Below are 27,972 nucleotides of genomic sequence, written 5' to 3'. Positions count from 1 at the left end.
CGCACCCAGCCTCTCCCACCCCAACCCCGCCTTTAAGGGGAGCCCCAGCGACGCCCTGAACCCTGAAAGTCACACTGGGGCCGGGGCTGCACTTGGCGTCCGCTTCCCCTCCCGTCACAGTGACCAGGGCTAGGGCCGCGGTCGAGGCCGTCGGAGAGAGCGGAGGGCGCGTGGGAATGGGGCTCGCTGCGCCACGGAAACCCCGCGCCGCCCTTCGAGTCCTCCCTCTGCTCCGCAGAGCTGGGGCCGCTGCCATCGCGTCTGCCCCGAGGGTGCACAGGCGGGTACCTGTCCCGACTCGGGGAACAGCGGGAGCCCGGAGACGCCCGTCGGGCTTCCCAGCCCCACCCGGGACGTCTCTGGGGGCGGGAGGCCAGGAGAGAAGAGGGTGGGAGAGATGAGCTGTAGGGGGATACGGGACCCAGGGACCCGGGGATATTATAACACGCTTTCCACGCGTAGGATTGGGGCCCACAAATGACCAGAAAGGTGGGACTCATTCGCCCCCTTTGCAGATGGACCCGTGTTGGCCCCCCTTAGATCTGCAGTGAGGGCACCAGGACCTGCGGTGAGCTCCTCCGCGCCCCAAACGCCAGTAGATCCGCCCGACCACATTCCCACCTGGCTTGCTTTGCACAAATGCTGCGTCAGGACATGCCCCAGAACCACTCCTTCCCAGATCGCGACCCTCATGCCTTCGCAGACAGAAAGTCTCCTAAGCACAGGCAGGCTCAGAGCCCGCCTCCGCCTCGGATTCGCTGTGTGGCCCGGAGCCAGTATCTTGGCCTCTCTGGGCCTCAGTTTGCTCATCTCAGTGAATGGGACACAGACACAGTCGCGCTGAGGCCTAAAGCTTTATTTGCCATCCAAGACCCCGGGCCCGCCTGGGCTTCTGCTCAGAAGATCTTCACGGAGTCCAGCTGCACGTCCCCGCCCACCTCCACCAGGCGCACGCGCGCCAGCGGCAGGCGGTGGCGGAAGTGGTGGTACTGGGCGTCCCCAACCACGGCCTGCAGGGGAGGGTCGGTGGTGAGGATTCCGGAGGCTCATGATGGGTGGCCCTGGGGAAATCACTCATCCCCTCTGGGCCTCAGTTTCCCCACTGGGAAAATGGGGCTATTGTTCATTCTAACTCTTGCGTGAGGATCAAACGAGTTTACTGGGTGGCACAGTAAAAAAACGGCTTTTTTAGTGCTGGTAATGGATATTCTTATTTCCGCGACCACTACCCGCTATTAAAGCACAGAGGAGAGAGGTGAATTCGCGTAAGGTCTGGGTGGTGGAGGATCTGCCGCCACCCCCGCCCGCCAATCCTTGCTAGGACGAGTTCCTGGTCGCTGTCTCCAACCCATCCCTCCCCATGCCTCAAAACCCGGACCTCAGGAAGGAATTAACTGGGAGTAGGGTCTGGGATGGCGAGTCTGGGCCACGCCTTCCCACTAGGACGCCCACCCCTTGGACACTCGGCTGGTGCTCGCCTCGTCCTGACCCTGCTGTCTCTCTGCCCCTCGGACCCACATTGGAGTTGTTTAGGCGAGAGAGAGGGTCGAAGGACACCCTTCTCCGCCTTGGCCACGCCTTCCCTACCCCCCTCACCTCGCCCGGAACCTCCCTGCCTTCCACCAATAGCCTGGCTTTGCCCAACCCTCTGCTCCAGGGACCTAAGTCTTGGCGTCCACGCCCCTGTCCAGAGACGCACCTTGAAGCCGTCGTCGGACGCGATGATGAGCACCTCGAAGGGCTGCCCGCGCTGGAAAGGAACGCCCGGCCCACGCTCCTCGCGGCCCCAGGAGCCTTGCTCCTTGCTGTTGAAGACCACCTCCGACGTGTCCAGCCGGGGGTTGAAATGCAGGGCGGCATCGGAGCCCTGCTCCTCCCCGCACAGCAGGTTTACATGGAACCTGGAAGAGGGGAATGGTGGCCGTCAGGGCTCAGAAACCACCCAGACCAAGAAATGTTGACGGTGAGGAATACCGGTGTCTACAATTTGCTTTGAATGAATAAATAAATGAAATGTTGGCTGGGTGCAGTGGCTGACCCTGTAATCCCAGCATTCTGGGAGGTGGAGAAGGGAGGATTGCTCGGGCCCAGAAGTTAAAGACCAGCCTGGGCAACATAGCAAGACCCCATCTTACAAAAAAACGGAAGAACAAACAAAAAATAAACCACCAAGACCAAAGTGAAGGGCTTATGGGCTGGGACTCCCCATTCCCAGAGTACCCCCAAATTAACAGGGACCTGAAGACAGGCACACACCGCAGAAGGAGAGGTGGCCCACTAATGACCAGGGAGCTTAGATTCCCAAGGCAGCCAAAACATCATGAGGCCCTTGGCAGAAACCTACCCAGACCAAAGTCACTATGCTTAGGGCAGGGTGCCCTCATTTCCAAAGAGCCTGGGAGCTGCCCAGGAGGTCTGGGTGATGGCCAGGGTGCTCCCGAAGCTCAGGGAACCCTCAGGTTCTACAGGACAAAGAATAGTACCAGGAACCCCAGTATTTCCAGGGTACCCCAGAATCCAGAATGCCCGAAGTTCCTTAGCCAGGAAGTCAAAGGATGGCTTGGCAAGGACTCCCAGGGTCCAGGGTGTCTCCAGGACTTGGAGCATTTCCAGAGTTCCCTGGGACTCAGACATGGAAGTCATAGGACTATATCTAGGAACCCTGAGATTACCCAGGAACCTCAAATTCTTAGGGAAACTCAGGGACCCCAGACACAAAGCCATGGGGCAAATACGAATACATCAGATTTGAGGTCAGAAATGGCCTCGGACTCCTAGCCTGGTGGATACAGATGGCCTAGGGCCCCTATTTCTGGACTGCAAAAACTGGGGGTCAGCTGATCCTGGAGACCTGTACCCTTTACCCCTAGGACCTGGGGCCTCACCTGCTGGCATTGGGAGGAACCAAGCCGCGAATTCTCAGCACCGTGCCAGGGCGGATGCCCTCGGGCAGCGAGGACTTGTGGGGGACGTTCTGCAAGAGTGGGGTGCAGGGGCCACTGTGAGCCGGTGAGACCGAGGGAGGAAGGCAGATGGTGGGTCACCCCTCAGAGGAGCCGACCAGGGCTGAGACTGGCAGAAATCAGTGGAAGAGAAAAGGGTGGCAGAGAGGCAGGAAAGAGACCAGAAACAGACAGGGAAACGGGGACAGCAACAAAGAAAGACAGACAAATCCTCAAAGAGGGACCCAGAGGAAGCCACAAAGAGGTAGCGGGGACAGTCGGGATGAGGGGGTCACCGGGAGGCCACAGCCCAGGCCTGTCCATGGCACACCCACTGCCCACTTGCTCCTTTGAAAGAGGAGCCCCCAGCCCCCTCCCTGCTTGGCCCCGCCCCGGGCCCCTGGAGCACTCACGGACATGGCTGGGACAGGTCAGGCAGCCCTGGTGGTGGGGCCTGCTGGGGACCTTAAATAAAAGCAGGGCGGGGCTGGCCCTGATGACTCACCCCACCCCTTCCTACCCACCACCCACACCTGGCACGGACCCTGGCCCTGGGGCAAGCCCGGCGAAGTGGGAGTGTCGCCTTTTCTTGGGGACCCTGATCCCCCCATCACCCAGGGCCCGGGTGCACTGCCCCTCTCCTAGGAGCTGATAATAAGAGCCACTGCCCCTCCAGCTCTGTCTTCCCACTGCCTGGCACACAGGAGAGTCTCTCATGCTCATTTTATACACAGACATGTTGGGTCCTGAGAAGCCAAGCCCGGCGGGAGCTCTAGACCATTCTCTCCAGCTGAGAACCTCCTGCCTGGACTGGCAATGTCTGCGCTGAAATCCCTGCTTCTAGGTCTCTAATGGAACAGCAGCCACAACAACGGCGATAGTGCCAGACGGGGCGACTTCACAGGGTTGGGGGGTGGCCTGGTTGGCTCAGTGCTGCACCCCTGGGTCCCGGACTGTGCCCGGTTCATGGAAGTCCTCAGTCAGGAGGGGCGAAAGGAGGGGATCCACTAGGACTACGCTTGTCATTTCCCAGGCCCCTGGGCTGCCCAGGATATGCAGGAAATCACTGACTGGGACCCCACCATTCCAACAGGGAGAAGCATGGGTCACCCCCATTGTACAGAGGAGGAGGCTGAGGCTGGGATGGGAAGTGATTTTCCACAAGCCAGGCAGGACCCATTGCCCCAACCTCTGCCTCTCCTCACCTCTGGGCGTGCCTCTCCTGTGGGTTCTGTCTCTGGGGCTGGCTGTCTGGCTCTGTTTGTCTCTGTCTATAACTCTGTCTACCACGTATTCCTGTCCCACTTCTCTCCTTCAAGTCTCTCTTGTTCTTCCTTCCAGGACTGTTACCATTTTCCCACCAATTTTGCAGGTCCAGATGCGGTGGGTTTTAGGGTGGTGGGTGGCCTAGCATTCCATCACCACCTATATCAAAAACAGAGCAAAGTGAGGACCCTCCCGCCAGGCCCAGTATAGCCCACTTGGGCCCAAGACCCTAGAAGAGAATCCAGGGTTGGGGAAGTAGACTGGGGGAGGCAGGGGAGCAAGACTGAAATCTGTTTCTGAAAGGCAGGGAAGGTGTGGGAGCTGAACAGAAACCACTCCTGGCTTGGCGTGGTGGCTCATGCCTGTAATCCCAGTACTTTGGGAGGCCAAGGTAGGTGGATCACTTGAGGTCAGGAGTTCAAGACCAGCCTGGCCAACATGGTGAAACCCCTTCTTTACAAAAAATACAAAAAATTGACTGGGAGTAGTGGCGGACACCTGTAATCCCAGCTACCTGGGAGGCTGAGGCAGGAGAGTTGCTTGAGCTGAGGAGGCAGAGGTTGCAGTGAGCTGAGATCACACCACTGCACTCTAGCCTGGGCGACAGAACTAGACTCTGTCTCAAAAAATAAAAATAAAGCCTGTAATCCCAGCACTTTGGGAGGCCGAGGTCGGCGGATCACGAGGTCAGGAGATCGAGACCATCCTGGCTAACATGGTGAAACCCCGTCTCTACTAAAAATACAAAACAAAATTAGCCAGGCATGGTGGCGGGCGCCTGTAGTCCCAGCTACCCGAGGGGCTGAGGCAGGAGAATGGCGTGAACCCGGGAGGCGGAGCTTGCAGTGAGCCGAAATTTTGCCACTGCACTCCAGCCTGGGCAACAGAGCAAGACTCCGTCTCCAAAATAAATAAACAAACAAACAAATAAAAATAAACCACTCCTAGCAATGCAGCAGCCCTCCTGGACCTTTTCCACTCCCCACCTGACTCCTGCACTCCTGCCCCACCCAGCAGGCTGCTGAGAGGCCTAGGCAGAGGCAGGCTGGCAGTGGAAAGTTTGGGTGGAGACACCAGACCCAGAAAAATCCTCCACCCTCTTTGTCCCAGGCCCCCAGCCTCTTGCCCCCTCCCCACACACTCCAAGGCACCAAGGTGGGGGACCAGTTCCTAGGGACATGAGTTCAGAGAGGGAGGCTGGCAGCTGCATTTCAGTGGGGGCTGCAAGCACCCCCATTCTGCAGAGGACAAAACTGAGGGACAGCTTCTCAGCCAAAGAAGCGGCCAGGCCCTGGGCTCCAGAGGGGTGTCTGTGCCAAGGACATGTCATGGGCACAGACAGAGAGGACAGCAGGGTGTCCGGTGATCACACCACCAGCCCAGCTCAGTTAGTTCCTGAGAATGTTCCCTTGAATGGTGGACTCCATCATTCTAACATTATTGACCATTCTAAAGAAGACACTCCTCACATTACTGACGCCTCATGCTGTGTACCGTGTTTCCCAGGAACTCAACTTTTTAGTGATTGCTTCACTGTTGCTGGATGTAACTTCACATGCAGCCAACATGCTGCAAGTCCCAGCGTGCCTTTGCTGACTAGCCAAAGGTTTGCATTCACTCTGTCATTAGCCTGAAGTCCTGACTCCTTTCTGGTAACAGATCTGCATCCTTAATTGCATCCTTGATGGGTTTTGTTGTTGTTTTTATTTGTTTGTTTGTTTTTGAGACAGAGTTTTGCTCTGTCACCCAGGCTGGAGTGCAGTGGCACGATCTCGACTCACTGCAACCTCCGCTTCCCAGGTTCAAGTGATTCTCCTGCCTCAGCCTCCCGAGTAGCTGGGATTACAAGCATGTGCCACCACTCATGGCTAATTTTTGTATTTTTAGTAGAGACGGGGTTTCACCATGTTGGCCAGGCTGGTCTTGAACTCCTGCCCTCAAGGGATCCACCCACCTCAGCCTCCCAAAGTTCTGGGATTAGAGGCATGAGCCACTGCACCCAGCCCTTGATGGGTTCTTATTCTATTGTGTTACCTTTCTCGTTAGTTGTGCAATAATTTTTTTTTTTTGAGACAGGGTCTGGCTCTGTCTGTCTGTGATCATGGCTCACTGCAGCCTTGGCCTCCTGGGCTTGGGAATCCTCCCGCCTCTGGAGTAGCTTGGATTACAGGTGCCCGCCACCACACCCAGTTTTTTTTTGTTTTTGTTTTTGTTTTTTCTAGACAGGAGGTCTCACCATGTTGCCCAGGCTGGTCTCAAACTCCTGGGCTCAAGCGATCCTCCCACCTTGGTCTCCTAAAATGTTGGGATTATAGGCCTGGCCACGGTAATATTTGTGTGAGTATTTTTTCAGTTTTAAATAACTAATGTATTAGTTATTCTCAATTGTTATTTCATTGAGGTATTTTTCCCATTAAATAAAAGGTTCAGATTTTGTTGTTGTTGTTTTGAGACAGGGTCTTGTTCTGTCACCCAGGCTGGAGTGCAGTGGTATGATCTCAACTTACTGCAACCTCTGCCTCCCGGATTCAAGTGATCCTCCCACCTCATCCTCCTGAGTAGCTGGGACTACAGGAGTGTGCCACCACACCTGCCTACTTTTTGTATTATTTTGTACTGATAGGGTTTTGCCATGTTGCCCAGGCTGTTCTCAAACTCCTGGACTCAAGTGATCCACCTGCCTTGGCCTCCCAAAGTGCTGGGATTATAGGTGTGAGCCCCTGCTCACGGTTCAGATTTTAATGGAATAGTTCAATGAGTTTTGACACATATAGTCACCTGTGTAACCACCTCCCCAATCAAGTTTCCTGGTGCCCTGGGAAACAGTCACTGCTCCTTCTGCCACATGAAGCCACTGTCACTCCTGAGCAGTTAGTAGCCACAAAGTTTCCTTTGATCCATTGTGGTGGCATGTGCCTGTAGTCCCAGCTACTCGGGAGGCTAGGGCAGGAGGATCACCTGAGCCCTGGAGGTCAAGGCTGCAGTGAGCCAAGATCACACCACTGCACTCCAGCCTGGGAAACAGAGTGAGACCCGGTTTCAAAAAAAAAAAAAAAAAAAAAAGGGTTAGGCCGGGAGCAGTGGCTCACACTTGTAATCCCAGCACTTTGGGAGGCCAAAGCGGGCGGATCACCTGAGGTCAAGAGTTCGAGACCAGCCTGGCCAATGCAACAGCCTGGCGCGTGCCTGTAGTCCTAGCTACTGGGGAGGATGAGGCAAGAGAATCACTTGAACCTGGGAGGCGCAAGCTGCAGTGAGTTAAGATCGCACCTCTGCACTCAAGCCTGGGTGACAGAGCGAGACTCGGTCTCAAAAAAAAAAAAAGGGTGGCCAAGGCAGACGGCTCACGAGGTCAGGAGATCGAGACCAACCTGGCTAACACGGTGAAACCCCATCTCTACTAAAAATACAAAAAATTAGCCAGGCGTGATGGCAGGCGCCTGTAGTCCCAGCTACTCGGGAGGCTGAGGCAGGAGAATGGCATGAACCCGGGAGGCGGAGCTTGCAGTGAGCCGAGATCGCGCCACTGCACTCCAGCAGCCTGGGCAACAGAGCAAGATTCCAAGATTCCATCTCAAAAAAAAAAAAAGAAAAATAAGTTCATTTGCTGTGAAAATGAGAAAGTGGGTTGGGACAGACTGATTTTTCTGATTTTAGGCCTCTTTCAGGATATAATTTAGGTGAAAAGTAACTAATTGCATACTAAGTGTTTGTAGGGATTTAAAACCCCAGGTTCTGTCAATGCCATTTTGTTAGTGAAATTTTGGATTATTGTTTTTTGTTTTGTTTTTGAGTTTTTTTAGTGATTGCTTCACTGTGGCTGGATGTAACTTCACATGTAGCCAACATACTGCAAGTCCCAACATGCCTTTGCTGATTGGCCAAGGGTTTGCACATTAACTCTCTTATCAGCCTGAAGTCCTGACTCATTTCTGATAACAGATCTACGTCTTTGATGGGTTCTTTTTTTTTTTTTTTTTTTTTTGAGACGGAGTCTCACTCTGTCGCCCAGGCTGGAGTGCAGTGGCGCAATCTCAGCTCTGCCTCCTGGGTTCAAGCGATTCTCCTGCGTTGGCCTACTTAGTAGCTGGGATTGCATGTACAGCCACTCCTGGCTAATTTTTGTATTTTTGGTAGAGATGGGGTTTCACCATGTTGGCCAGGCTGGTCTCAAACTCCTGACCTCAAGTGATCCACCCACCTCAGCCTTCAAAAGTGCTGGGATTACAGATGTGAACCACTGCGCCTAGCCAAGGGTCTGGCTATGTTGCCCAGGCTAGTCTGGAACCTGGGCTCAAGTGATCCTCCAACCTTTGGCCTCCCAAAGTACTGGGATTACAGGCGTGAGCCACCATGCCCTATGGTTTTCGTTATTTTTTTATTTTTATTTTTATGTTTTGAGACAGAGTTTCACTCTTTTTGCCCAGGCTGGAGTGCAATGGCGTGATCTCGGCTCACTGCAACCTCCACCTCCCGGGTTCAAGTGATTCTCCTGCCTCAGCCCCCAGAGTGGCTGGGACTACAGGCATGTGCCACCACCCCCAGTTCATTTTTATTTTATTTTATTTTATTTTATTTTATTTTAGTAGAACTGATGTCTCACTATGTGGTCCAGGCTGGTCTCAAACTCCGGAACTCAAGGATCCTCTTGCCTTGGCCTCCCAAAGTGCTGGGATTACAGGTGTGAACCTCCGCACGCAGCCTGGCCTGCTTTCTTGCATTAGGAAGTTAAAAACTACATTTCCCAGAGTTGTTTGTAGCTAGATTCACATAGGACTGGGTTTCCCCAAGCTGAGTTTGCACCCCTGGAAAACTCTTTTTTTTTTTTTTTTGAGACGGAGTCTCACTCTTTCACCCAGGCTGGAGTGCAGTGGCGCGATCTCGGCTCACTGCAGGCTCCGCCCCCGGGGGTTCACGCCATTCTCCTGCCTCAGCCTCCCGCGTAGCTGGGACTACAGGCGCCTGCCACCACGCCCGGCTAATTTTTTGTATTTTTAGTAGAGACGGGGTTTCACCGTGTTAGCCAGGATGGTCTTGATCTCCTGACCTCGTGATCCACCCGCCTCGGCCTCCCAAAGTGCTGGGATTACAGGCGTGAGCCACCGTGCCCGGCGGAAAACTCTTTTTTTAAAGATATGCCCTCGTGGCCAGGCACTGTGGCTCACACCTGTAATCCTAGCACTTTGGAGGCGGAGGTGGGCAGATAGCCTGAGCTCTGGAGTTTGAGACCAGCCTGGGCAACATGGCAAAACCCCATCTTTACTAAAATACAAAAAATTAGCCTGGCATGGTGGCATGCACCTGTAATCCCAGCTACTTGGTAGGCTGAGGCCCAAGAATCACTTGAATCCAGAAGGTGGAGTTTGCAGTGAGCTGGATTTGTGCCACTGCACTCCAGGCTGGGTGACAGAGCAAGACTGTCCAAAAAAGAAAGAGAGAGATGGAAGGAAGGGAGGGAGGGAAGAGAGAGAGATAGAAAGAAAGAAGAAGAAAGAAAAAGAAAGAAAGAAAGAAGAAAGAAAGAAAGAAAGAAAGAAAGAGAAGGAAAGAAAGAAAGAAAGAAAGAAAGAAAGAAAGAAAGAAAGAAAGAAAGAAAGCCAAGAAAGAAGTGGTCTCGCTCTGTGGTTTTGCCCTGTCACCCAGCCTGGAGTGCAGTGGCACCATCATAGCTCACTGCAGCCTAGAACTCCTAGGCTGAAGCAATTTTCCTCAGTCTCTGGAGTAGTAGGTAGGACAACGGTTGTGTGCTACCACACTTGGCTAATTTTTTCTTTTCTTTTCTTTTCTTTTTTTTTGAGACAGAGTCTCGCTCTGTCGCCCAGGTTGGAGTGCAGTGGCGTGATCTGGGCTCACTGCAAGCTCTGCCTCCCAGGTTCACGCCGTTCTCCTGCCTCAGCCTCCCGATTAGCTGGGACTACAGGCACCCGCCACAACGCCTGGCTAATTTTTTGTATTTTTTAGTACAGACGGGGTTTCACCATATTAGCTAGGATGGTCTCGATCTCCTGACCTCGTGATCCGCCCACGTCGGCCTCCCAAAGTGCTGGGGTTACAGGCATGAGCCACCGCACCAGGCTCTTTTCTTTTTTTGAGACAGGACCTCACTCTGTCACCCAGGCTGGAGTGCAGTGGTGTGATCTCGCCTCACTGCAGCTTCCACAGCCCGAGTTCAAGCAATCCTCCTGCCTCAACTTCCTGAGTAGCTGGGATTACAGGCATGTGCCACTGTGCCCAGCTATTTTTTTTTTTTTTAATTTTTTTGTTTTTTGTAGAGACGGAGTCTCACTATGTTGCTCAGGCTGGTCTTGAACTCCTGGGCTCAAGCGATCTACCAGCCTCAGTTGCCCAAAGTGCTGGGATTACAGGTGTGAGCCACCATGCCTGGGCAGCAACTGGCTCATTTTTAAATTTTTTTTTGTAGAGACGGGGTCTTCCTCTGCTGCCCAGGCTGATCTCAAACTCCTGGCCTCAAGCAGTCTTCCCAGTTCAGCTTTCCAAAGTGCTGGGATTACAGTACGAGCCACTGCACTCCACCCCCTGCAAAACTTAGAAGGTGAAAATGAGGTAACACTTATGGGAGGGAGATGAGCCTTCTGGCTAGTTAGGTGATGGAGGTATTTATTTTTATCTAGAACAGCCTAGGAAGCTCTGGCCAGGGAATGCTCTCTGCATCGACCCTCTAGCTTTGCAGCATGGAAGCTTATTCCCTAGTCCTCTGAAAATTCTGTAAGCTATTGCCGGGCACGGTGGCTCACGTCTGTAATCCCAGCACTCTGGGAGGCCAAGGCAGGCAGATCACCTGAGGTTGGGAGTTCGAGACCAGCCTGACCAACATGAAGAAACCCCCTCTCTACTAAAACTACAAAATTATCTGGGTATGATGGCTCATGCCTGTAATCCCAGGTACTCGGGAGGCTGAGGCAGGAGAATTTCTTGAACCCAGGAGGCAGAGGTTGCAGTGAGCCGAGATCGTGCCATTGCACTCCAGCCTGGGTAACAAGAGCAAAACTCCGTCTCAAAAAAGAAAAAAAAAATTCTGTAAGCTGTCATAGCCCCTAATAATCTCTGTAAACTAGCTGAGGAGGGTTCTGTTGCCAGCAACCAGCAACCCCAACATGACAGTGGGAGAAGAGGCTGATACAGGCAGCAGAACTTAAAATAAGGGCGTGGCTGGAGGAGATAGAGGAGAGGCTGATAGGAAGGACTCCTGTATCGCAGGGTGGAAAGCCAGTGTCTCTTGCTACATGGTAACAAAATATCTACTCACACTGTCACCTGCTGTGCCTGGAAAGGCAGATTGCGGGCTGGCCAAGGCTGCAGCCTCAGAAAAATAGTCAAGATGTTTCCGAATGACAACGTGTTCCTGTTTTTTCCACTTTTGGAGAAGTCCTAAGAAGAAATCAAGAGCCTATGGACAGAAACAGAAGGAATTAATCCATCTTTCTTAAACAGGGGATTTTTTTTTTTTTTAAACAAGGTCTCTTTCTGACGCCCAGGCTGGTTGGAGCGCAGGATCTCGGCTCACTGCAACCAACCTCTGCCTCCCAGGTTCAAGTGATTCTCCTGCCTCAGTCTCCCGAGTAGCTGGGACTACAGGCAAGCACCACCATGCCTGGCTAATTTTTGTATTTTTAGTAGAGACAGGGTTTTGCCATGTTCTCAAACTTCTGACCTCAGGTGATCCACCCACCTCACCTCCAAAATGCTGGCATTACAGGCATGAGCCCCCATGCCTGGTCATGTCCAGCTTTTTATTTCTTCTAGAGATGGGGGTCTTGCTATGTTGCCCAGGCTGGCCTTGAACTCCTGGTCTCAAACGATCCTCTTGCCTCAGCCTCTCATAGCGCTACAGGCGTGAGACACTGTTCCCTACTAGGGGGTTCTATCTTGCCGCAGACTATGAATCTTAATTGAATGAAGGTCCCATGACTTCTTTTTTTTTTTTTTTTTTTTTGACACAAGGTCTCGTTCTGTCACCCAGGCTGGATTGCAATGGCGCAATCTCGGCTCACTGCAACCTCCGCCTCCCGGGTTCAAGCGATTCTCCCGCGTTCAAGTGATTCTCCTGCCTCAGCCTCCATAGTAGCTGAGATTACAGGCGTGCGTCACCACACCTGCCTAATTTTTTGTATTTTTAGTGGAGACAGGGTTTCCCCATGTTGGCCAGGCTGGTCTCGAATGCCTGACCTCAGGTGATCGGCCCACCTCAGCCTCCCAAAGTTCTGGGATTACAGATGTGAGCCACCACACCCGGCCATAGTTGGGAGTTTTGAAGAGTCAATGTCATATAAACCAAAAAGGCTGGATGATTGTTCCAAATTCAAAGAGAATGACAGGACAGCCAGATGAAATGTACCAGCCTTTATTGCCTGCTGAATAAGGGAGGAAAGTATGGCATCAGTTATCCTTGGGACCCAGGCATTTTACTCCTAGGGATATGTCCAAGGGGAACAAAAACATGTTCACGCTAAATATTTAAACAAAATGTTCATAGAAGCATTCATTATTCATAACAGCCAAACAGTGGAAACAACTAGAATGTCCTTTGCAGGGGAAAGAAAACTTTACCTCTCCCTCCTACAGTCTCGAGTGGGCTTGAGTATAAAACTGCCATAAGAATGCTGGGCGCAGGGCTCACTCCTGTAATCCCAGCACTTTGGGAGGCCAAGGTGGGCGGATCACCTGAGGTCAGGAGTTTGAGACCAACCTGACCAACATGGAGAAACCTTGTCTCTACTAAAAATACAAAATTAGCCGGGCCTGGTGGCACATGTCTGTAATCCCAGCTACTTGGGAGGCTGAGGCAGGAGAATCCCTTGAACCCAGGAGGCAGAAGTTGCAATGAGCCGAGATCACGCCAGTGCACTCTATCTAAAAAACAAACAAACAAAAAGCAAACAAACAAAAAAAAAACTGGCATAAGAGGGCTCACGCCTGTAATCCCAGCACTTCGAGAGGCCGAGGCAGGTGGATCACCGGAGGTCAGGAGTTCAAGACCAGCCTGGCCAACATGGTGAAACCCCCGTCTCTACTAAAAATACAAAAATTAGCCAGGCGCAGTGACACATGCCTGTAGTCCCAGCCACTAGGAGGCTGAGGTGGGAGAATTGCTTGAACGTGGGAGGCGGAGGTTGCAATGAGCCGAGATCACACCATTGCACTCCAGCCTGGGCAACAAGAGAGAAACTCTCTCTCTCTCTCATATATATATATATATATATATATGAGAGAGAGAGAGACATAAGGTAGATTAACAGGAGAAAAGCACACATTGAATGTAAGTTTTTCATGACCTGGGAGCCTTCCTAACGAAGTTAACACCCAGGCAAAACCTGAATGCTTTCATGTGAGGTTGAACAAAGAAAGACGATTGTGGAAAAGTAACCGAATTATGCGGGGAGGCTCAAGGAAGACAAGCATTATTTGAACAAGGTCTATTTGTACATAATTCTCATGGCTATCAGCCCCCTTTGAAGAATATTTCTTTTCTCCTGGTACTGGGAGGGCACCTTCCACATGGGTTTTTTTTTTTTTCTCTCTCTCTTTTTTTTTTTTTAAATATATGCTTTTATTTTTCCGTGATTACAAACACAACTGAATATCAAATGCACAAAGTAAGAATTATACAGGGAAAAAAAATCAGATACCTTCATATATATATCACCTTTTCAAGGCTATTTCCATCCAGAATAACCTTGGTTTGCCAGGGCCAATAGAAAGAAGTCGCAAAATCACCTTTAGTCAAATTTGTGTGTTTGCTTTCTTCTATAATTCCAATACCTCCACCATCAATGACTTGAGATAGCTGCCAAGATGTTATATAATCAGTGCCAGTGTCTTCATTCATTCTACAACAAAGGCTGTCACTCCACACTTGGAAGGTTGCACAGCGGCCAGGCAGAGGCACTCCTCACTTCCCAGACCCGGCGGCCGGGCAGAGGCGCTCCTCACTTCCCAGACGGGGCGGCCGGGCAGGGGCGCTCCTCACTTCCTAGATGGGGTGGCGGCCGGGCAGAGACGTTCCTCACTTCCTAGACGAGGTGGCGGCCGGGCAGAGGCGCTCCTCACATCCCAGGCGATGGGCGGCCAGGCAGAGACGCTCTTCACTTTCTAGACGGGGTGGCGGCCGGGCAGAGGCTGTAATCTTAGCACTTTGGGAGGCCAAGGCAGGCGGCTGGGAGGTGGAGGTTGTAGCGAGCCGAGATTACGCCACTGCACTCCAGCCTGGGCAACATTGAGCATTGAGTGAGCGAGACTCCGTCTGTAATCCCAGCACTTCGGGAGGCTGAGGTGGGCAGATCACTCGAGGTCAGGAACTGGAGACCAGCCCGGCCAACACGGCGAAACCCCGTCTCCACCAAAAACATGAAAACCAGCCAGGCGTGGTGGCGCGTGCCTGCAATCCCAGGTACTGGGCAGGCCGAGGCAGGAGAATCATGGGAGCCCAAGGCAGGGAGGTTGCAGTGAGCCGAGATCACGACGCCGCACTCCAGTCTGGGCAACAGAGGGAGACCGTCCCAAAAAAGAAAGAAAGAAAGAAAGAAAGAAAGAAAGAAAGAAAGAAAGAAAGAAAGAAAGAAAGAAAGAAAGAAAGAAGGAAAGAAAGGAAAGAAGGAAGGTTTTTTGTTTTGTTGTTGTTGTTTTGAGACAAAGTCTCAGTCTGTTGCCCAAGCTGGAGTGCAATGGCGCGATCTTGGCTCACTGCAACCTCCACCTCCCGCGGTCAAGCGATTCTCCTGCCTCAGCTTCCCGGGTAGCTGGGACTATAGGCATGCGCCACCATGCCTGGCTAATTTTTGTATTTTTAGTAGAGACAGGGTTTCACTATGTTGGTCAGCATGGTCTCTATCTCTTCACCTTGTGGTCTGCTTGCCTTGGCCTCCTAAAGTGCTGGGATTACAGGCGTGAGTCACCGTGCCCAGCCAACTATTTTCTATTAAGTAGGACTAGCACCCATCGATATCAGGAAATCAGCACTGAGTCCCCACGCCATCATCAGGTCTTCAGACCCCATTCGAGCTCTGCCAGATATTCCAATAATGTCCCTCGCAGTAGAGCACCCACTTCAGAAACCCACAGTGAGTTCGGTTGTCGCATCTCTTTCCCTCCATTCCCTCAGTCTGGAACAGATACTGTGTCATCCTTTGTCTCTCAAGAGCTTGACACTTTTGGAGGCTACAGGTCAGTGTGATGTGTCCTCATCTGTAGATTAACCTCATCTGTAGGTTAACCATTTTTGACAGAAGAACCACAGAAGTGGCGCTGTGCACATCCTCTCAAGGGGCACGCGGTTTCCCCTTGACTCCTTACTGGAGACGTTGAGATGGGTCACTTGATTAAGGTGGTACCTGCTGGGCTTCACCACAAAATTAACTTTTTTTTTTTTTTTTTTTTTTTTTTTTGAGACAGAGTCTCACTTTGTTGCCCACGCTGGTAGCTCACTGCAACCTCTGCCTCCCGGGTTCAAGCAATTCTCCTGCCTCAGCCTTCTGAGTACCTGGGATTACAGGTGTCTGCCACTATGCCCGGCTAATTTTTGTATTTTTAGTGAAGACAGGGTTTCACCATGTTGGCCAGACTGGTCTCAAACTCCTGACTTCATGATCCGCCCGCCCAGGCCTCTCAAAGTGCTGGGATTACAGGCGTGACCCATCACACCTGGCCCAAAATTCACTTTTTGTCCTTTTCTTTTCTTTTCCCCTTTCTTTGCTTCTCTTCTTTTCTTTCTTTCTTTCTTTCTTTCTTTCTTTCTTTCTTTCTTTCTTTCTTTCTTTCTTTCTTTCCTTCCTTCCTTCCTTCCTTCCTTCCTTCCTTCCTTCCTTCTTCCTTCTTTCTTTCTTTCTTACACAGGGTCTCACTCTGTCACCCAGGCTGGAGTGCAGTGGCACAGTCATGGCTCACTGCAGCCTCAGCCTCCTGGGATCAAGGGATCCTCCTGCCTCAGCCTCCCAAATAGCTGGAACCGTAGGCACATTCCACCACGCCCAGCTAATTTTTAATTTTTTGTAGAGATGGGGTCTTGTTACATTGCCCAGGCCGATCTCCAACTCCTAGGCTCAAGCAATCCACCTGCTTCGGCCTCCTAAAGTACTGAGATTACAGGAGTGAGCCACCACACCCTGCTAGCCTTTTGTCCTTTGTGATTAGTAAGCACTTGGTGGGGAGATTCTTGGAAACTAAATACCTCGTTCTTTATCACACTTTGATCATTTCTATCAGTTCTTGGTTCATATCAGCATGGACTCACAGCTTCCTTTTTTTTTTTTTTTTTGAGATGGAGTCTCTCTGTGTCGACCAGGCTGGAGGGGTGATCTCAGCTCACTGCAGCCTCTGCCTCCCAGGTTCAAGCCATTCTCCTGCCTCAGCCTCTTGAGTAGCTGGGATTACGGGCATGCACCACCACGCCTGGCTAATTTGTTTGTATTTTTAGTAGAGACGGGTTTTGCGATGTTAGCCAGGCTGGGTCTTGAACTCCTGACCTCAGGTGACCCACTCGCCTTTGCCTACCAAAGTGCAGGTGTGAGCCACCGTGCCTGTCCTCACTTTCCTATTTTGTTCACTGTGTCACCACCCATGGCTCTCCCTGTCACAGATTTCACCTGGGGGAGTCCTTGAAGCTGGATCTTGTATCTTTGCAATGTGCCCCAACATTCAGTGAACAATTTTGTGTTTTCTGACACTAGTCATTCCAGCACATCTTGTACTTTCCCTGTTCAAGCCTTGAAGCAGCCATTTCTACCAGGGTCCCTTAGTAGAGACAGGCACGGCCCTGAGGAACCAAATCTGGGCACAGCATGCTCACTGCTATTCATGTGTCTCTACTCCCAGCCACTCCAGCACACAGAGGGGGCATCTGCGAACACGTATGTGTGTCTTTGCACACACAGATGCACACACAGCTATTGACATCTGTAGTTATATCTCTTTCAGACAGAGATAATAAGCATCGGCCACAGAAGGACAGATACCGTATGATTCCCTCCTATGATGCCTGGAGTGCAGTCAAATTCAAAGAGAGAGAAAGGAGCACAGTGGTTGCCAGGCTCTGGGGAGAGGGGATGAGGAGTTGGTGTTTAATGGTAATAGAGGTTCAGCTGGGTAAGATGAAGAAGGCCTGGAGCCGGATGGTGGTGATGGCTGTGCAACAGTGTGAATGCATTTAATCCCACAGAACGGCACATTTAAGAATAAGGAAAATGGCAAATTTTACATTCTATTTTATTTTATTTGAGACAGAATCTCACTCTGTCGCCAAGGCTAGACTGCAGTGGTGCGATCTTGGCTCACTGCAACCTCCGCATCCCAAGTTCAAGCATGAACTTGTGCTTGAACTTCTGGCCTCAATTGATTCACCCGCCTTGGCCTCCCAAAGTGCTGAGATTACAGGCATGAGCCACTGTGCCAGGCCTCTATATATTTTATCTTTTTTTTTTTCTTTTGAGACAAAATCTCCCTCTGTCACCTAGGCTGGAGTGCAATGGTGTGATCTAGGCTCACTGCAACCTCCGCCTCCTGGGTTCAAGGGATTCTACTGCCTCAGCATCCTGAGTAGGTGGGGTTACAGGTGCCAGCCATCACACCCGGCTAATTTTGGTATTTGTAGTAGAGATGGAATTTCACCATGTTGGTCAGGCTGGTCTCGAACTCCTGACCTCGTGATCCGACTGCCTCGGCCTCCCAAAGTGCTGGGATTACAGGAGTGAGCTACCGCGCCCAGCCATTTTATCATATATATATATATTTTTTTTTTTTTTTTTTTTTTTTGAGACGGAGTCTCGCTCTGTCACCCAGGCTGGAGTGCAGTGGCGCAATCTCGGCTCACTGCAAGCTCCACCTCCCGGGTTCACGCCATTCTCCTGCCTCAGCCTCTCCTAGTAGCTGGGACTACAGGCGCCCACCACCACGCCCGGCTAATTTTTTTGTGTATTTTTAGTAGAGACGGGGTTTCACCGTGGTCTCGATCTCTTGACCTTGTGATCCGCCCGCCTCGGCCTCCCAAAGTGCTGGGATTACAAGCGTGAGCCACCGCGCCCGGCCTATCATATTTTTTAAAAAAGAGGCGGGGTGCGGTGGCTCACGCTTTGTAATCCCAACACTTTGGGAAGATAAGGCAGGAGGATTGCTTGAGCCCAGGAGTTAAAGACCAGCCTGGGCAACATAGTGAGACTCCGTCTCTACAAAATAACACTAAAAATTAGCCAGGCATTGTGGGGTGTGCCTGTAGTTCCAGCTACACAGATGGCTGAGGCAGGAAAATCGCTTGAACCTAGGAGTGTGAGACTGCAGTGAGCCACAATCACGCCACTGCATTGGGCAACAGAGTAAGACCCTGTTTCCAGATTTAAACAATGGTGAAAGTAGTACATTTTATGTTATGTATATTTTATCATATTTAAAAAGAGTCCAGGCTGGGCGTGGTAGCTCACAACTGTAATTCCAGCATTTTGGGAGGCCGAGGCAATGGATCACTTTGAGACCAGCCTGGCCAACATGGTGAAACCCTGTCTTTACTAAAAATACAAAAATTAGCCAGGTGTGGTGGCAAATGCCTGTAATCCCAGCTACTGGGGAGGCTGAGGCAGGAGAATCGCTTGAACCCGGGACACGGAGGTTGCAGTGAGCCGAGATTGCACCACTGCACTCCAGCCTGGGCGACAGAGCGAGACTCCATCTCAATTAAAAAAAAAATACAAAAATTAGCCAGGTGTGGTAGCAGGTGCCTGTAATCCCAGCTACTGGGGAGGCTGAGGCAGGAGAATCACTTGAACCCAGGAGGTGGAGGTTGCAGTGAGCCGAGATCACACCACTGCACTCCAGCCTGGTGGCAGAGCGAGACTCTGTCTAAATAAATAAATAAATAAATAAATAAATAAATAGGTTAAATTACATAAAAATAAAAAGAGTCCAAACCTGCCCCACCAAATAACCCAATCCTCAAACCATTAGCTCACGCTAATGCCTCCACTTCCAGTCCAGCTCCACGGGGCTGGTGCCTGCCTCTCCCTTTCCATATCTGTAACTCCCTCCCGGAAAAAAAAAGCAGTTCCAGTCCTCATCTCCGACTCCCACACGGCACCTCCCCGCTAGGCTGGCTCCAATGCCCCTCGGTGGGCACCCACCCCACACAGGCGTCCTCCTCCCATGCTGGGAGCTCAGGCTCCCTCTCACGTGTCCTGCTGGCCCTCACTGGGCACTTACGCGCAGCCTCTGCTGAGCGCTTCTCATCCTGCTCAGCCTTGACCCCCAAACACCTCCCCCAAGGACATCCCACCCCAATCAGCCCATTCAGGGGCCACCATGACCTTGCTCAGCCCCACATAATGGCTTTAGGGCCCAATTGTTCAGCAAAGGAAGGAAAGGAAGGAAGAAGAAAAAGCTATGCATTTATTTTACTGTTTAAGCATTGAAATATACAAGAATCACTAGGAAACTTACAAGAATTACTCAGATGAGTTTATAGAGCAATTTAAACACTGAAAAATGAATAACCTCTAAAATTATGCATTCAGTTTAAAATATTTAAGAGAGTTTAATTAAGTTTATAAATGGAACTGAACACTAGAGAACAGACTTTTTGTTAGTGGCAATTGGATTGTTCTATTAATATTTACTATATTTATAAAAATAGAGTTTTAAGATTTCCAGTGGGCATAAAAGCTTAAGAACAAAGTGAGTTTCTGGGGGTTTTTTGTTTTTGTTTTTGTTTTGTTTTGTTTTGTTTTGATGGAGTCTTGCTCTGTCGCCCAGGCTCAAGTGCAGTGGTGCAATCTCGGCTCACCACAACCTCCGTCTCCCGGGTTCAAGTGATTCTCCTGCTTCAGCCTCCCAAGTAGCTGGGATCACAGGTGTGTGCCACCACACCCAGCTAATATAGATATATATAATTTTTTGGTATTTTTAGTAGAAACAGGGTTTCACTATGTTGGCCAGGCTGGTCTCAAATTCCTGACCTCAGGTGATCCGCCCGCCTCGGCCTCCCAAAGTGCTGGGATTACAGGGTGAACCACCGTGCCTGGCCAAGAACAAAGTGAAATTTCTTTTTTTTTTTTTCTTTTTTTGAGAGGAAGTCTCGCTCTCGTCCCCCAGGCTGGAGTGCAATGGCGCGATCTTGGCTCACTGCAACCTCTGCCTCCCGGGTTCAAGCGATGCTCCTGCCTCAGCCCCCTGAGTAGCTGGGATTACAGGTGCCTGCCACTATGCCTGACTAATTTTTTCTATTTTTAGTAGAGATGGGGTTTCACCCTACTGGCCAGGCTGGTCTCCAACTCCTGACCTCAGGTGATCCACCTGCCTCGGCCTCCCAAAGTGTTGGGATTATAGGCGTGAGCCACCGCCCCCAGCCAAAGTGAGATTTCTAAGTGTCATTTTCATCATCAGAATGTTGATTTACAAAAAGCAGCCCCCGAATTACCTTCACTGGATACAAAAAATAACCAAAATGTGACCAACAAATGACATTCATGGAGCCTGAATTTTAAATCTCTACAACTACCTAGTGTGCAATTAGCTATTTTTCATCTAAATTATTTCCTAAAAGAGGCATAAAGTCAGAAAAATCAGTCTACTCCCTCTTCTTTATTTTGAGACAAATGAACTACTTGGTGGCTAATCAACGCTCAGGAGTGGCCAGGTCCAGTGGCTCATGCCTGTAATCCCAGCACTTTGGGAGGCTAAGGCAGGCATATCGCTTGACTCCAGGAGTTCAACACCAGCCTAGGCAACATCGTAAAACCCTCTGTCTACAAAAAATACACAAACAATTAGCCAGGAATGGTGGCGTGTGTCTGTAGCCCCGGCTACTCGGGAGACTGAGGTGGTAGGATTGCTTGAGCCCAGGAGGTTTAAGCTTGGAAGGTTGAGGCTGCAGTGAGCGGAGACTGCACCACTGCACTCCAGCCTGGGTGACAGAGTGAGACCCCCATCTCAAAAACAAAACAAAACAAAACAAAAAAATGGTCAGGAGTGACACTGGCCAGTGGCTTCCTGGAACAAGAAGAGAGGCCACTATTTCCTGGACACCAGGAAACTGAATTGAGGAGCTGGTTAGATAGGTCTCCACAGTTCTCAAAATCAGTGAACTATACCTTTAATATCTGCATCTTTTATGGGAAGGATACCTTGATAGACTATTGAGAAATACATACATTTATTATTATTATTATTATTATTATACATAATTTTGGAGACAGAGTCTTGTTCTTGTTGCCCAGGCTAAAGTGCAATGGCGCTATCTTGGCTCACTGCAATTTCCGCCTCCTGGGTTCAAGCGATTCTCCTGCCTTGGCCTCTCGAGTAGCTGGGACTACAGGTGTGCACCACCACACCCGGCCTACATTAACTAATTAAAATTGAAAAAAGGTGGCCAGGTGCATTGGTTCACACCTGCAATCCCAGCACTTTGGGAGGCTGAGGCAGGTGGATCATCTGAGGTCAGGAGTTCAGGGCCAGTCTGGCCAACATGGTGAAACCCCGTCTCTACTAAAAATACAAAAAGTAGCTGGGCGTGGTGGCAGGCACCTGAAACCCCAGCTACTTGGGAGGCTGAGGCAGGAGAATCACTTGAACCTGGAAGGCAGAGGTTGCAGTGAGCCAAGATCGAACCACTGCACTCCTGCCTGGGCAACAGAGCGAGACTCTGTCTCAAAAAAAAAAAAAAAAAAAAAAAAAAAAAAAAGAAAAGGCTCACGAAAATATTATTTCAGGCCAGGTGCAGTGGCTCACACCTGTAATCTCAACACTTTGGGAGGCTGAGGAGGGCAGATCACGAGGTCAGGAGTTCGAGACTAGCCTGACCAACATGGTGAAACCCTGTCTCTACTAAAAATACAAAAATTAGGCCAGGCGCCGTGGCTTATGCCTGTAATCCCAGCACTTTGGGAGGCCGAGGCGGGCGGATGACAAGGTCAGGAGACCGAGGCCATCCTGGCTAATACGGTGAAACCCCGTCTCTACCAAAAATACAAAAAATTAGCCGGGCGCGGTGGCAGGCGCCTATAGTCCCAGCTACTCGGGAGGCTGAGGCAGGAGAATGGCGTGAATCCGGGAGGCGGAGCTTGCTGTGAGCCGAGATCACACCACTGCACTCCAGCCTGGGCGAAAGAGCGAGAATTCGTCTCAAAAAAAAAAAAAAAAAAAAAAAAAAAAATTAGCCAGGCATGGTGGTGGGTGCCTGTCATCCCAGCTACTCTGGAGGCTGAGGCAGGAGAATCGCTTCAACCCGGGAGGTGGAGGTTGCAGCGAGCTGAGATCGCACCACTGCACTCCAGCCTGGGTGACAGAGTGAGACTCTGTCTCAAAAAAAAAAAAAAATATTGTTTCACAACTGATGAGAAAGATAACCAACACTAATGAATAAGAGCCCATCAAGGATGCATATCTCAGTTACAGGAAAGGAGCCAGTCTTTTTTTTTTTTTTTTTTTTTTTTTTTTGAGACGGAGTCTTGCTCTGTCGCCCAGGCTGGAGTGCAGTGGCGCAGTCTGGGCTCACTGCAAGCTCCGCCTCCCGGGTTCACGCCATTCTCCTGCCTCAGCCTCTCTGAGTAGCTGGGACTATAGGCGCCCGCCACCACGCCTGGCTAATTTTTTGTATTTTTAGTAGAGACGGGGTTTCACCGTGGTCTCGATCTCCTGACCTTGTGATCCGCCCGCCTCGGCCTCCCAAAGTGCTGGGATTACAAGCATGAGCCACAGCGCCCAGCGCAGGAGCCAGCCTTTTAGATTGATAACAGATTGACTGCAATCATTTGGCCAATCACTTAAGGCAAGTTGGGACTTGCATGTTGGTTGGGTGTGAAGTCATATCCAGCCACAGTGAAGAAATAGAAATAAATAAAAAGATGTTCTTGGGAAACAATAGCAAGTTACAGAATGATGCATCAAGTAATGTAAGGAGTGTCTTTTCTTTTTGTGGACTGAGGTCTCACTCTGTTGCCCACGCTGGAGAGTTATGGTGTGATCATAGCTCCCTGCAGCCTCTGACCTCCTGGGCTCAAGCGATTCTCCTGCCTCAGCCTCCCAAGTAGCTGGAATTACAGGCAGATGTGCGCCAACCCACTGGGCTATTTTATTTTATTTTTATTTTTTGTAATGATGAGGTCTTGCTGTGTTGCCCAGGCGAGAGTGTCTTCTTTAGAATGGTCAATAATGTTAGAACGATGGAGTCCACCATTCAAGGGAACATTCTCGGGAACTAACTGAGCTGGGCTGGTGGTGTGATCACCGGACACCCTGCTATCCTCTCTGTCCGTGCCCATGACATGTCCTTGGCACAAAGACCTCTGGAGCTGAGGGCCTGGCCTCTTCCTTGGCTGAGAGGTGGTCCCTGTCTAAGCTTCAGTTTTGTCCTCTGCAGAATGGGGGTGCTTGCAGCCCCTACTGAAATGCAGCTGCCAGCCTCCCTCTCTGAGCTCATGTTCCCGAGAACTGGTCCCTGAGCTTGGTGCCTTGGAGTGTGTGGGGAGGGGGTGAGAGGCTGGGGTCCTGGGACACAGAGGGTGGAAGATGGTTCCGGGTCTGCTGTCTCCACCCAAACTTTCCACCGCCAGCCTGCCTCTGCCCAGGCCTCTCAGCAGCCTGCTGGGTGGGGCAGGAGCTGGAGTAGGGAGTGGAAAAGGTCCAGGAGGGCTGCTGGGCTGCTAGGAGTGGTTTCTGCTCAGCTCCCACACCATCCCTGCCTTTCAGAAGCATCTTTCAGCCCTACCCACCCCTCCCCCAAGCCAATTCCCCAACCCTGAGTTCTCTTACAGAGTCTTAGGCCCAAGGGGGCTGTTTCGGGCCTGGCGGGAGGGTCCCCACCTTGCTCTACTTTTGATCTAGTTGGTGATGGCGTGCTAGGCCACCCACCACCCCAAAACCCGCCTCATCCTGACCTGCAAACTTGGTGGCATGATGGTAGCAGTCGTGGAAGGAGAAAGAAGAGAGACTTGAAGGAGAGAAGTGGGACAGGAATATGTGGTAGACAGAGTTAGAGGCAGAGAGGGACAGAGTGAGACAGCCAGCCCCATAGACAGAACCCACAGGAGGGGCTCGAGCAGAGGTGAGGAGAGCCAGAGGTCGGGGCAGCGGGTCCTGCACACTCCTGCCTTTGGCCAATCCCTTCCCATCCCAGCCTCAGCCTCCTCCTCTGTAAAATTGGGGTGACCCATACTCCTCCCTGCTGGAATGATGGGGTCCCAATCAGTGATTTCCTGCATATCCTGGGCAGCCCAGGGGCCTGGGAAATGACAGGCATAGTCCTAGTGGATCCCCTCTTTCACCCCTCCTGACTGAGGACTTCCATGAACTGCGCACACTCCAGGACCCAGGGGTGCAGCACTGAGGGGATCAGGCAGGCCCCCTGTTAACCCGTGAAGCCAACCTGTCTGTCACTACTGCTCCTGTTGTGACCGCTGTTCCATTACAGAGGCAGAAGCTTAGATTTCAGCGCGGATCAGTCCAGGCAGCAGGTTCTCAGCTGGAGAGAAGGGTCTGGAGTTTCCACCCAGATTGGCCTCCCAGCACTTAATAAGTCTGTGTATAAAATAAGAGAAATTACTAACAAATAAATACATGAAATGAGATAGAGGCTCTCCGTGTGCCAGGCAGCGGGAAGACAGGGGTGGAGGGGCGGTGGCACAAGGAGCCTTCTCTGCTGTGAGTTTATTATTATTAAACGTTCCCTCTTATTATCAGCTCCTAGGAGAGGGGCAGTGCACCCGGGCCCTGGGTGATGGGGGAATCAGGGTCCCCAAGAAGAGGCGCCACTCCCACTTCGCCGGGCTTGCCCCAGGGCCAGGGTCCGTGCCAGGTGTGGGTGGTGGGTGGGAAGGGGTGGGGTGAGTCATCAGGGCCAGCCCCGCCCTGCTTTTATTTAAGGTCCCCAGCAGGCCCCACCACCAGGGCTGCCTGACCCTGTCCCAGCCATGTCCGTGAGTGCTCCAGGGGCCCGGGGCGGGGCCAAGCAGGGAGGGGGCTGGGGGCTCCTCTTTCAAAGGAGCAAGTGGGCAGTGGGTGGGCCATGGAAGGGCCTGGGCTGTGGCCTCCGGGTGACCCCCCCATCCCGACTGTCCCCGTTACCTCTTTGTGGCTTCCTCTGGGTCCCTCTTTGAGGATTTGTCTGTTTTTCTTTGTTGCTGTCCCCGTTTCCCTGTCTGTTTCTGGTCTCTTTCCTGCCTCTCTGCCACCCTTTTCTCTTCCACTGATTTCTGCCAGTCTCAGCCCTGGTCGGCTCCTCTGAGGGGTGACCCACCATCTGCCTTCCTCCCTCGGTCTCACCGGCTCACAGTGGCCCCTGCACCCCACTCTTGCAGAACGTCCCCCACAAGTCCTCGCTGCCCGAGGGCATCCGCCCTGGCACGGTGCTGAGAATTCGCGGCTTGGTTCCTCCCAATGCCAGCAGGTGAGGCCCCAGGCCCTAGGGGTAAAGGGTACAGGTCTCCAGGATCAGCTGACCCCCAGTTTTTGCAGTCCAGAAATAGGGGCCCTAGGCCATCTGTATCCACCAGGCTAGGAGTCCGAGGCCATTTCTGACCTCAAATCTGATGTATTCGTATTTGCCCCATGGCTTTGTGTCTGGGGTCCCTGAGTTTCCCTAAGAATTTGAGGTTCCTGGGTAATCTCAGGGTTCCTAGATATAGTCCTATGACTTCCATGTCTGAGTCCCAGGGAACTCTGGAAATGCTCCAAGTCCTGGAGACACCCTGGACCCTGGGAGTCCTTGCCAAGCCATCCTTTGACTTCCTGGCTAAGGAACTTCGGGCATTCTGGATTCTGGGGTACCCTGGAAATACTGGGGTTCCTGGTATTATTCTTTGTCCTGTAGAACCTGAGGGTTCCCTGAGCATCAGGAGCACCCTGGCCATCACCCAGACCTCCTGGGCAGCTCCCAGGCTCTTTGGAAATGAGGGCACCCTGCCCTAAGCATAGTGACTTTGGTCTGGGTAGGTTTCTGCCAAGGGCCTCATGATGTTTTGGCTGCCTTGGGAATCTAAGCTCACTGGTCATTAGTGGGCCACCTCTCCTTCTGTGGTGTGTGCCTGTCTTCAGGTCTCTGTTAATTTGGGGGTACTCTGGGAATGGGGAGTCCCAGCCCATAAGCCCTTCACTTTGGTCTTGGTGGTTTATTTTTTGTTTGTTCTTTCATTTTTTTGTAAGATGGGGTCTTGCTATGTTGCCCAGGCTGGTCTTTAATTTCTGGGCCCAAGCAATCCTCCCTTCTCCACCTCCCAGAGTGCTGGGATTACAGGGTCAGCCACTGCACCCAGCCAACATTTCATTTATTTATTCATTCAAAGTAAATTGTAGACATCGGTATTCCTTACCCTCAACATTTCTTGGTCTGGGTGGTTTCTGAGCCCTGATAGCCACCATCCCCCTCTTCCAGGTTCCATGTAAACCTGCTGTGCGGGGAGGAGCAGGGCTCCGATGCCGCCCTGCATTTCAACCCCCGGCTGGACACGTCGGAGGTGGTCTTCAACAGCAAGGAGCAAGGCTCCTGGGGCCGCGAGGAGCGTGGGCCGGGCGTTCCTTTCCAGCGCGGGCAGCCCTTCGAGGTGCTCATCATCGCGTCCGACGACGGCTTCAAGGTGCGTCTCTGGACAGGGGCGTGGACGCCAAGACCTAGGTCCCTGGAGCAGAGGGTTAGGCATAGCCAGGCTATTGGTGGAAGGCAGGGAGGTTCCGGGCGAGGTGAGGGGGGTAGGGAAGGCGTGGCCGGCGGAGAAGGGTGTCCTTCGACCCTCTCTCTCGCCTAAACAACTCCCACTTGGGTCCGAGGCGCAGAGAGACAGCAGGGTCAGGACGAGGTGAGCACCAGCCGAGTGTCCAAGGGGTGGGCGTCCTAGTGGGAAGGCGTGGCCCAGACTCGCCATCCCAGACCCTACTCCCAGTTAATTCCTTCCTGAGGTCCGGGGTTTGAGGCATGGGGAGGGATGGGTTGGAGACAGCGACCAGGAACTCGTCCTAGCAAGGATTGGCGGGCGGGGGTGGCGGCAGATCCTCCACCACCCAGACCTTACGCGAATTCACCTCTCTCCTCTGTGCTTTAATAGCGGGTAGTGGTCGCGGAAATAAGAATATCCATTACCAGCACTAAAAAAGCCGTTTTTTACTGTGCCACACAGTAAACTCGTTTGATCCTCACGCAAGAGTTAGAATGAACAATAGCCCCATTTTCCCAGTGGGGAAACTGAGGCCCAGAGGGGCTGAGTGATTTCCCCAGGGCCACCCATCATGGGCCTCCGGAATCCTCACCACCGACCCTCCCCTGCAGGCTGTGGTTGGGGACGCCCAGTACCACCACTTCCGCCACCGCCTGCCGCTGGCGCGCGTGCGCCTGGTGGAGGTGGGCGGGGACGTGCAGCTGGACTCCGTGAAGATCTTCTGAGCAGAAGCGCAGGCGGGCCCGGGGTCTTGGATGGCAAATAAAGCGTTAGGCCGCAGCGCGACTGTGTCTGTGTCTGTGTCCCATTCACTGAGATGAGCAAACTGAGGCCCAGAGAGGCCAAGATACTGGCTCCGGGCCACACAGCGAATCCGAGGCGGAGGCGGGCTCTGAGCCTGCCTGTGCTTGGGGACACTTTCTGTCTGCGAAGGCATGAAGGTCGCGATCTGGGAAGGAGTGGGTCCTGACGCAGCATTGTGCAAAGCAACCCAAGCGGTAATGTGGTCGGGCGGACCTGCTGGGGTTTGGGGCGCAGAGGCGCTCACCGCAGGTCCTGGTGCCCCTACTGCAGATCTAAGGGGGGGCCAACATGGGTCCATCTGCAAAGGGGGCCAATGAGTCCCA

General features: G+C 52.0%; 2 protein-coding genes across 2 annotated transcripts; one reads left to right on the top strand and one right to left on the bottom strand.

Moving 5' to 3' along the window:
- Positions 1–844: 844 nt before the first annotated feature.
- On the bottom strand, positions 845–3,367 carry LGALS7 (galectin 7). Its single transcript, XM_030823091.1, has 4 exons — positions 3,356–3,367; positions 2,886–2,974; positions 1,700–1,901; positions 845–1,010 (listed from the first exon to the last, which is right to left on the bottom strand). The coding sequence occupies exons 1-4, from the start codon at positions 3,359–3,361 to the stop codon at positions 897–899; spliced, it is 411 nt and encodes a 136-aa protein (XP_030678951.1). The 5' UTR covers positions 3,362–3,367; the 3' UTR covers positions 845–896.
- Positions 3,368–25,087: 21,720 nt separating this feature from the next.
- On the top strand, positions 25,088–27,628 carry LGALS7B (galectin 7B). The gene is made up of 4 exons (XM_003282464.3): positions 25,088–25,114; positions 25,496–25,584; positions 26,569–26,770; positions 27,457–27,628. Exons 1-4 carry the CDS (start codon positions 25,109–25,111, stop codon positions 27,568–27,570), a joined length of 411 nt encoding a protein of 136 aa, XP_003282512.1. The 5' UTR covers positions 25,088–25,108; the 3' UTR covers positions 27,571–27,628.
- The last annotated feature ends 344 nt before the right edge of the window (positions 27,629–27,972 follow it).

Source organism: Nomascus leucogenys, chromosome 11 (genome assembly GCF_006542625.1).
Source record: "Nomascus leucogenys isolate Asia chromosome 11, Asia_NLE_v1, whole genome shotgun sequence".
Classification (NCBI taxonomy): Eukaryota; Metazoa; Chordata; class Mammalia; order Primates; family Hylobatidae; genus Nomascus; species Nomascus leucogenys.
This window is presented reverse-complemented; position numbering and strand designations above follow the sequence as displayed.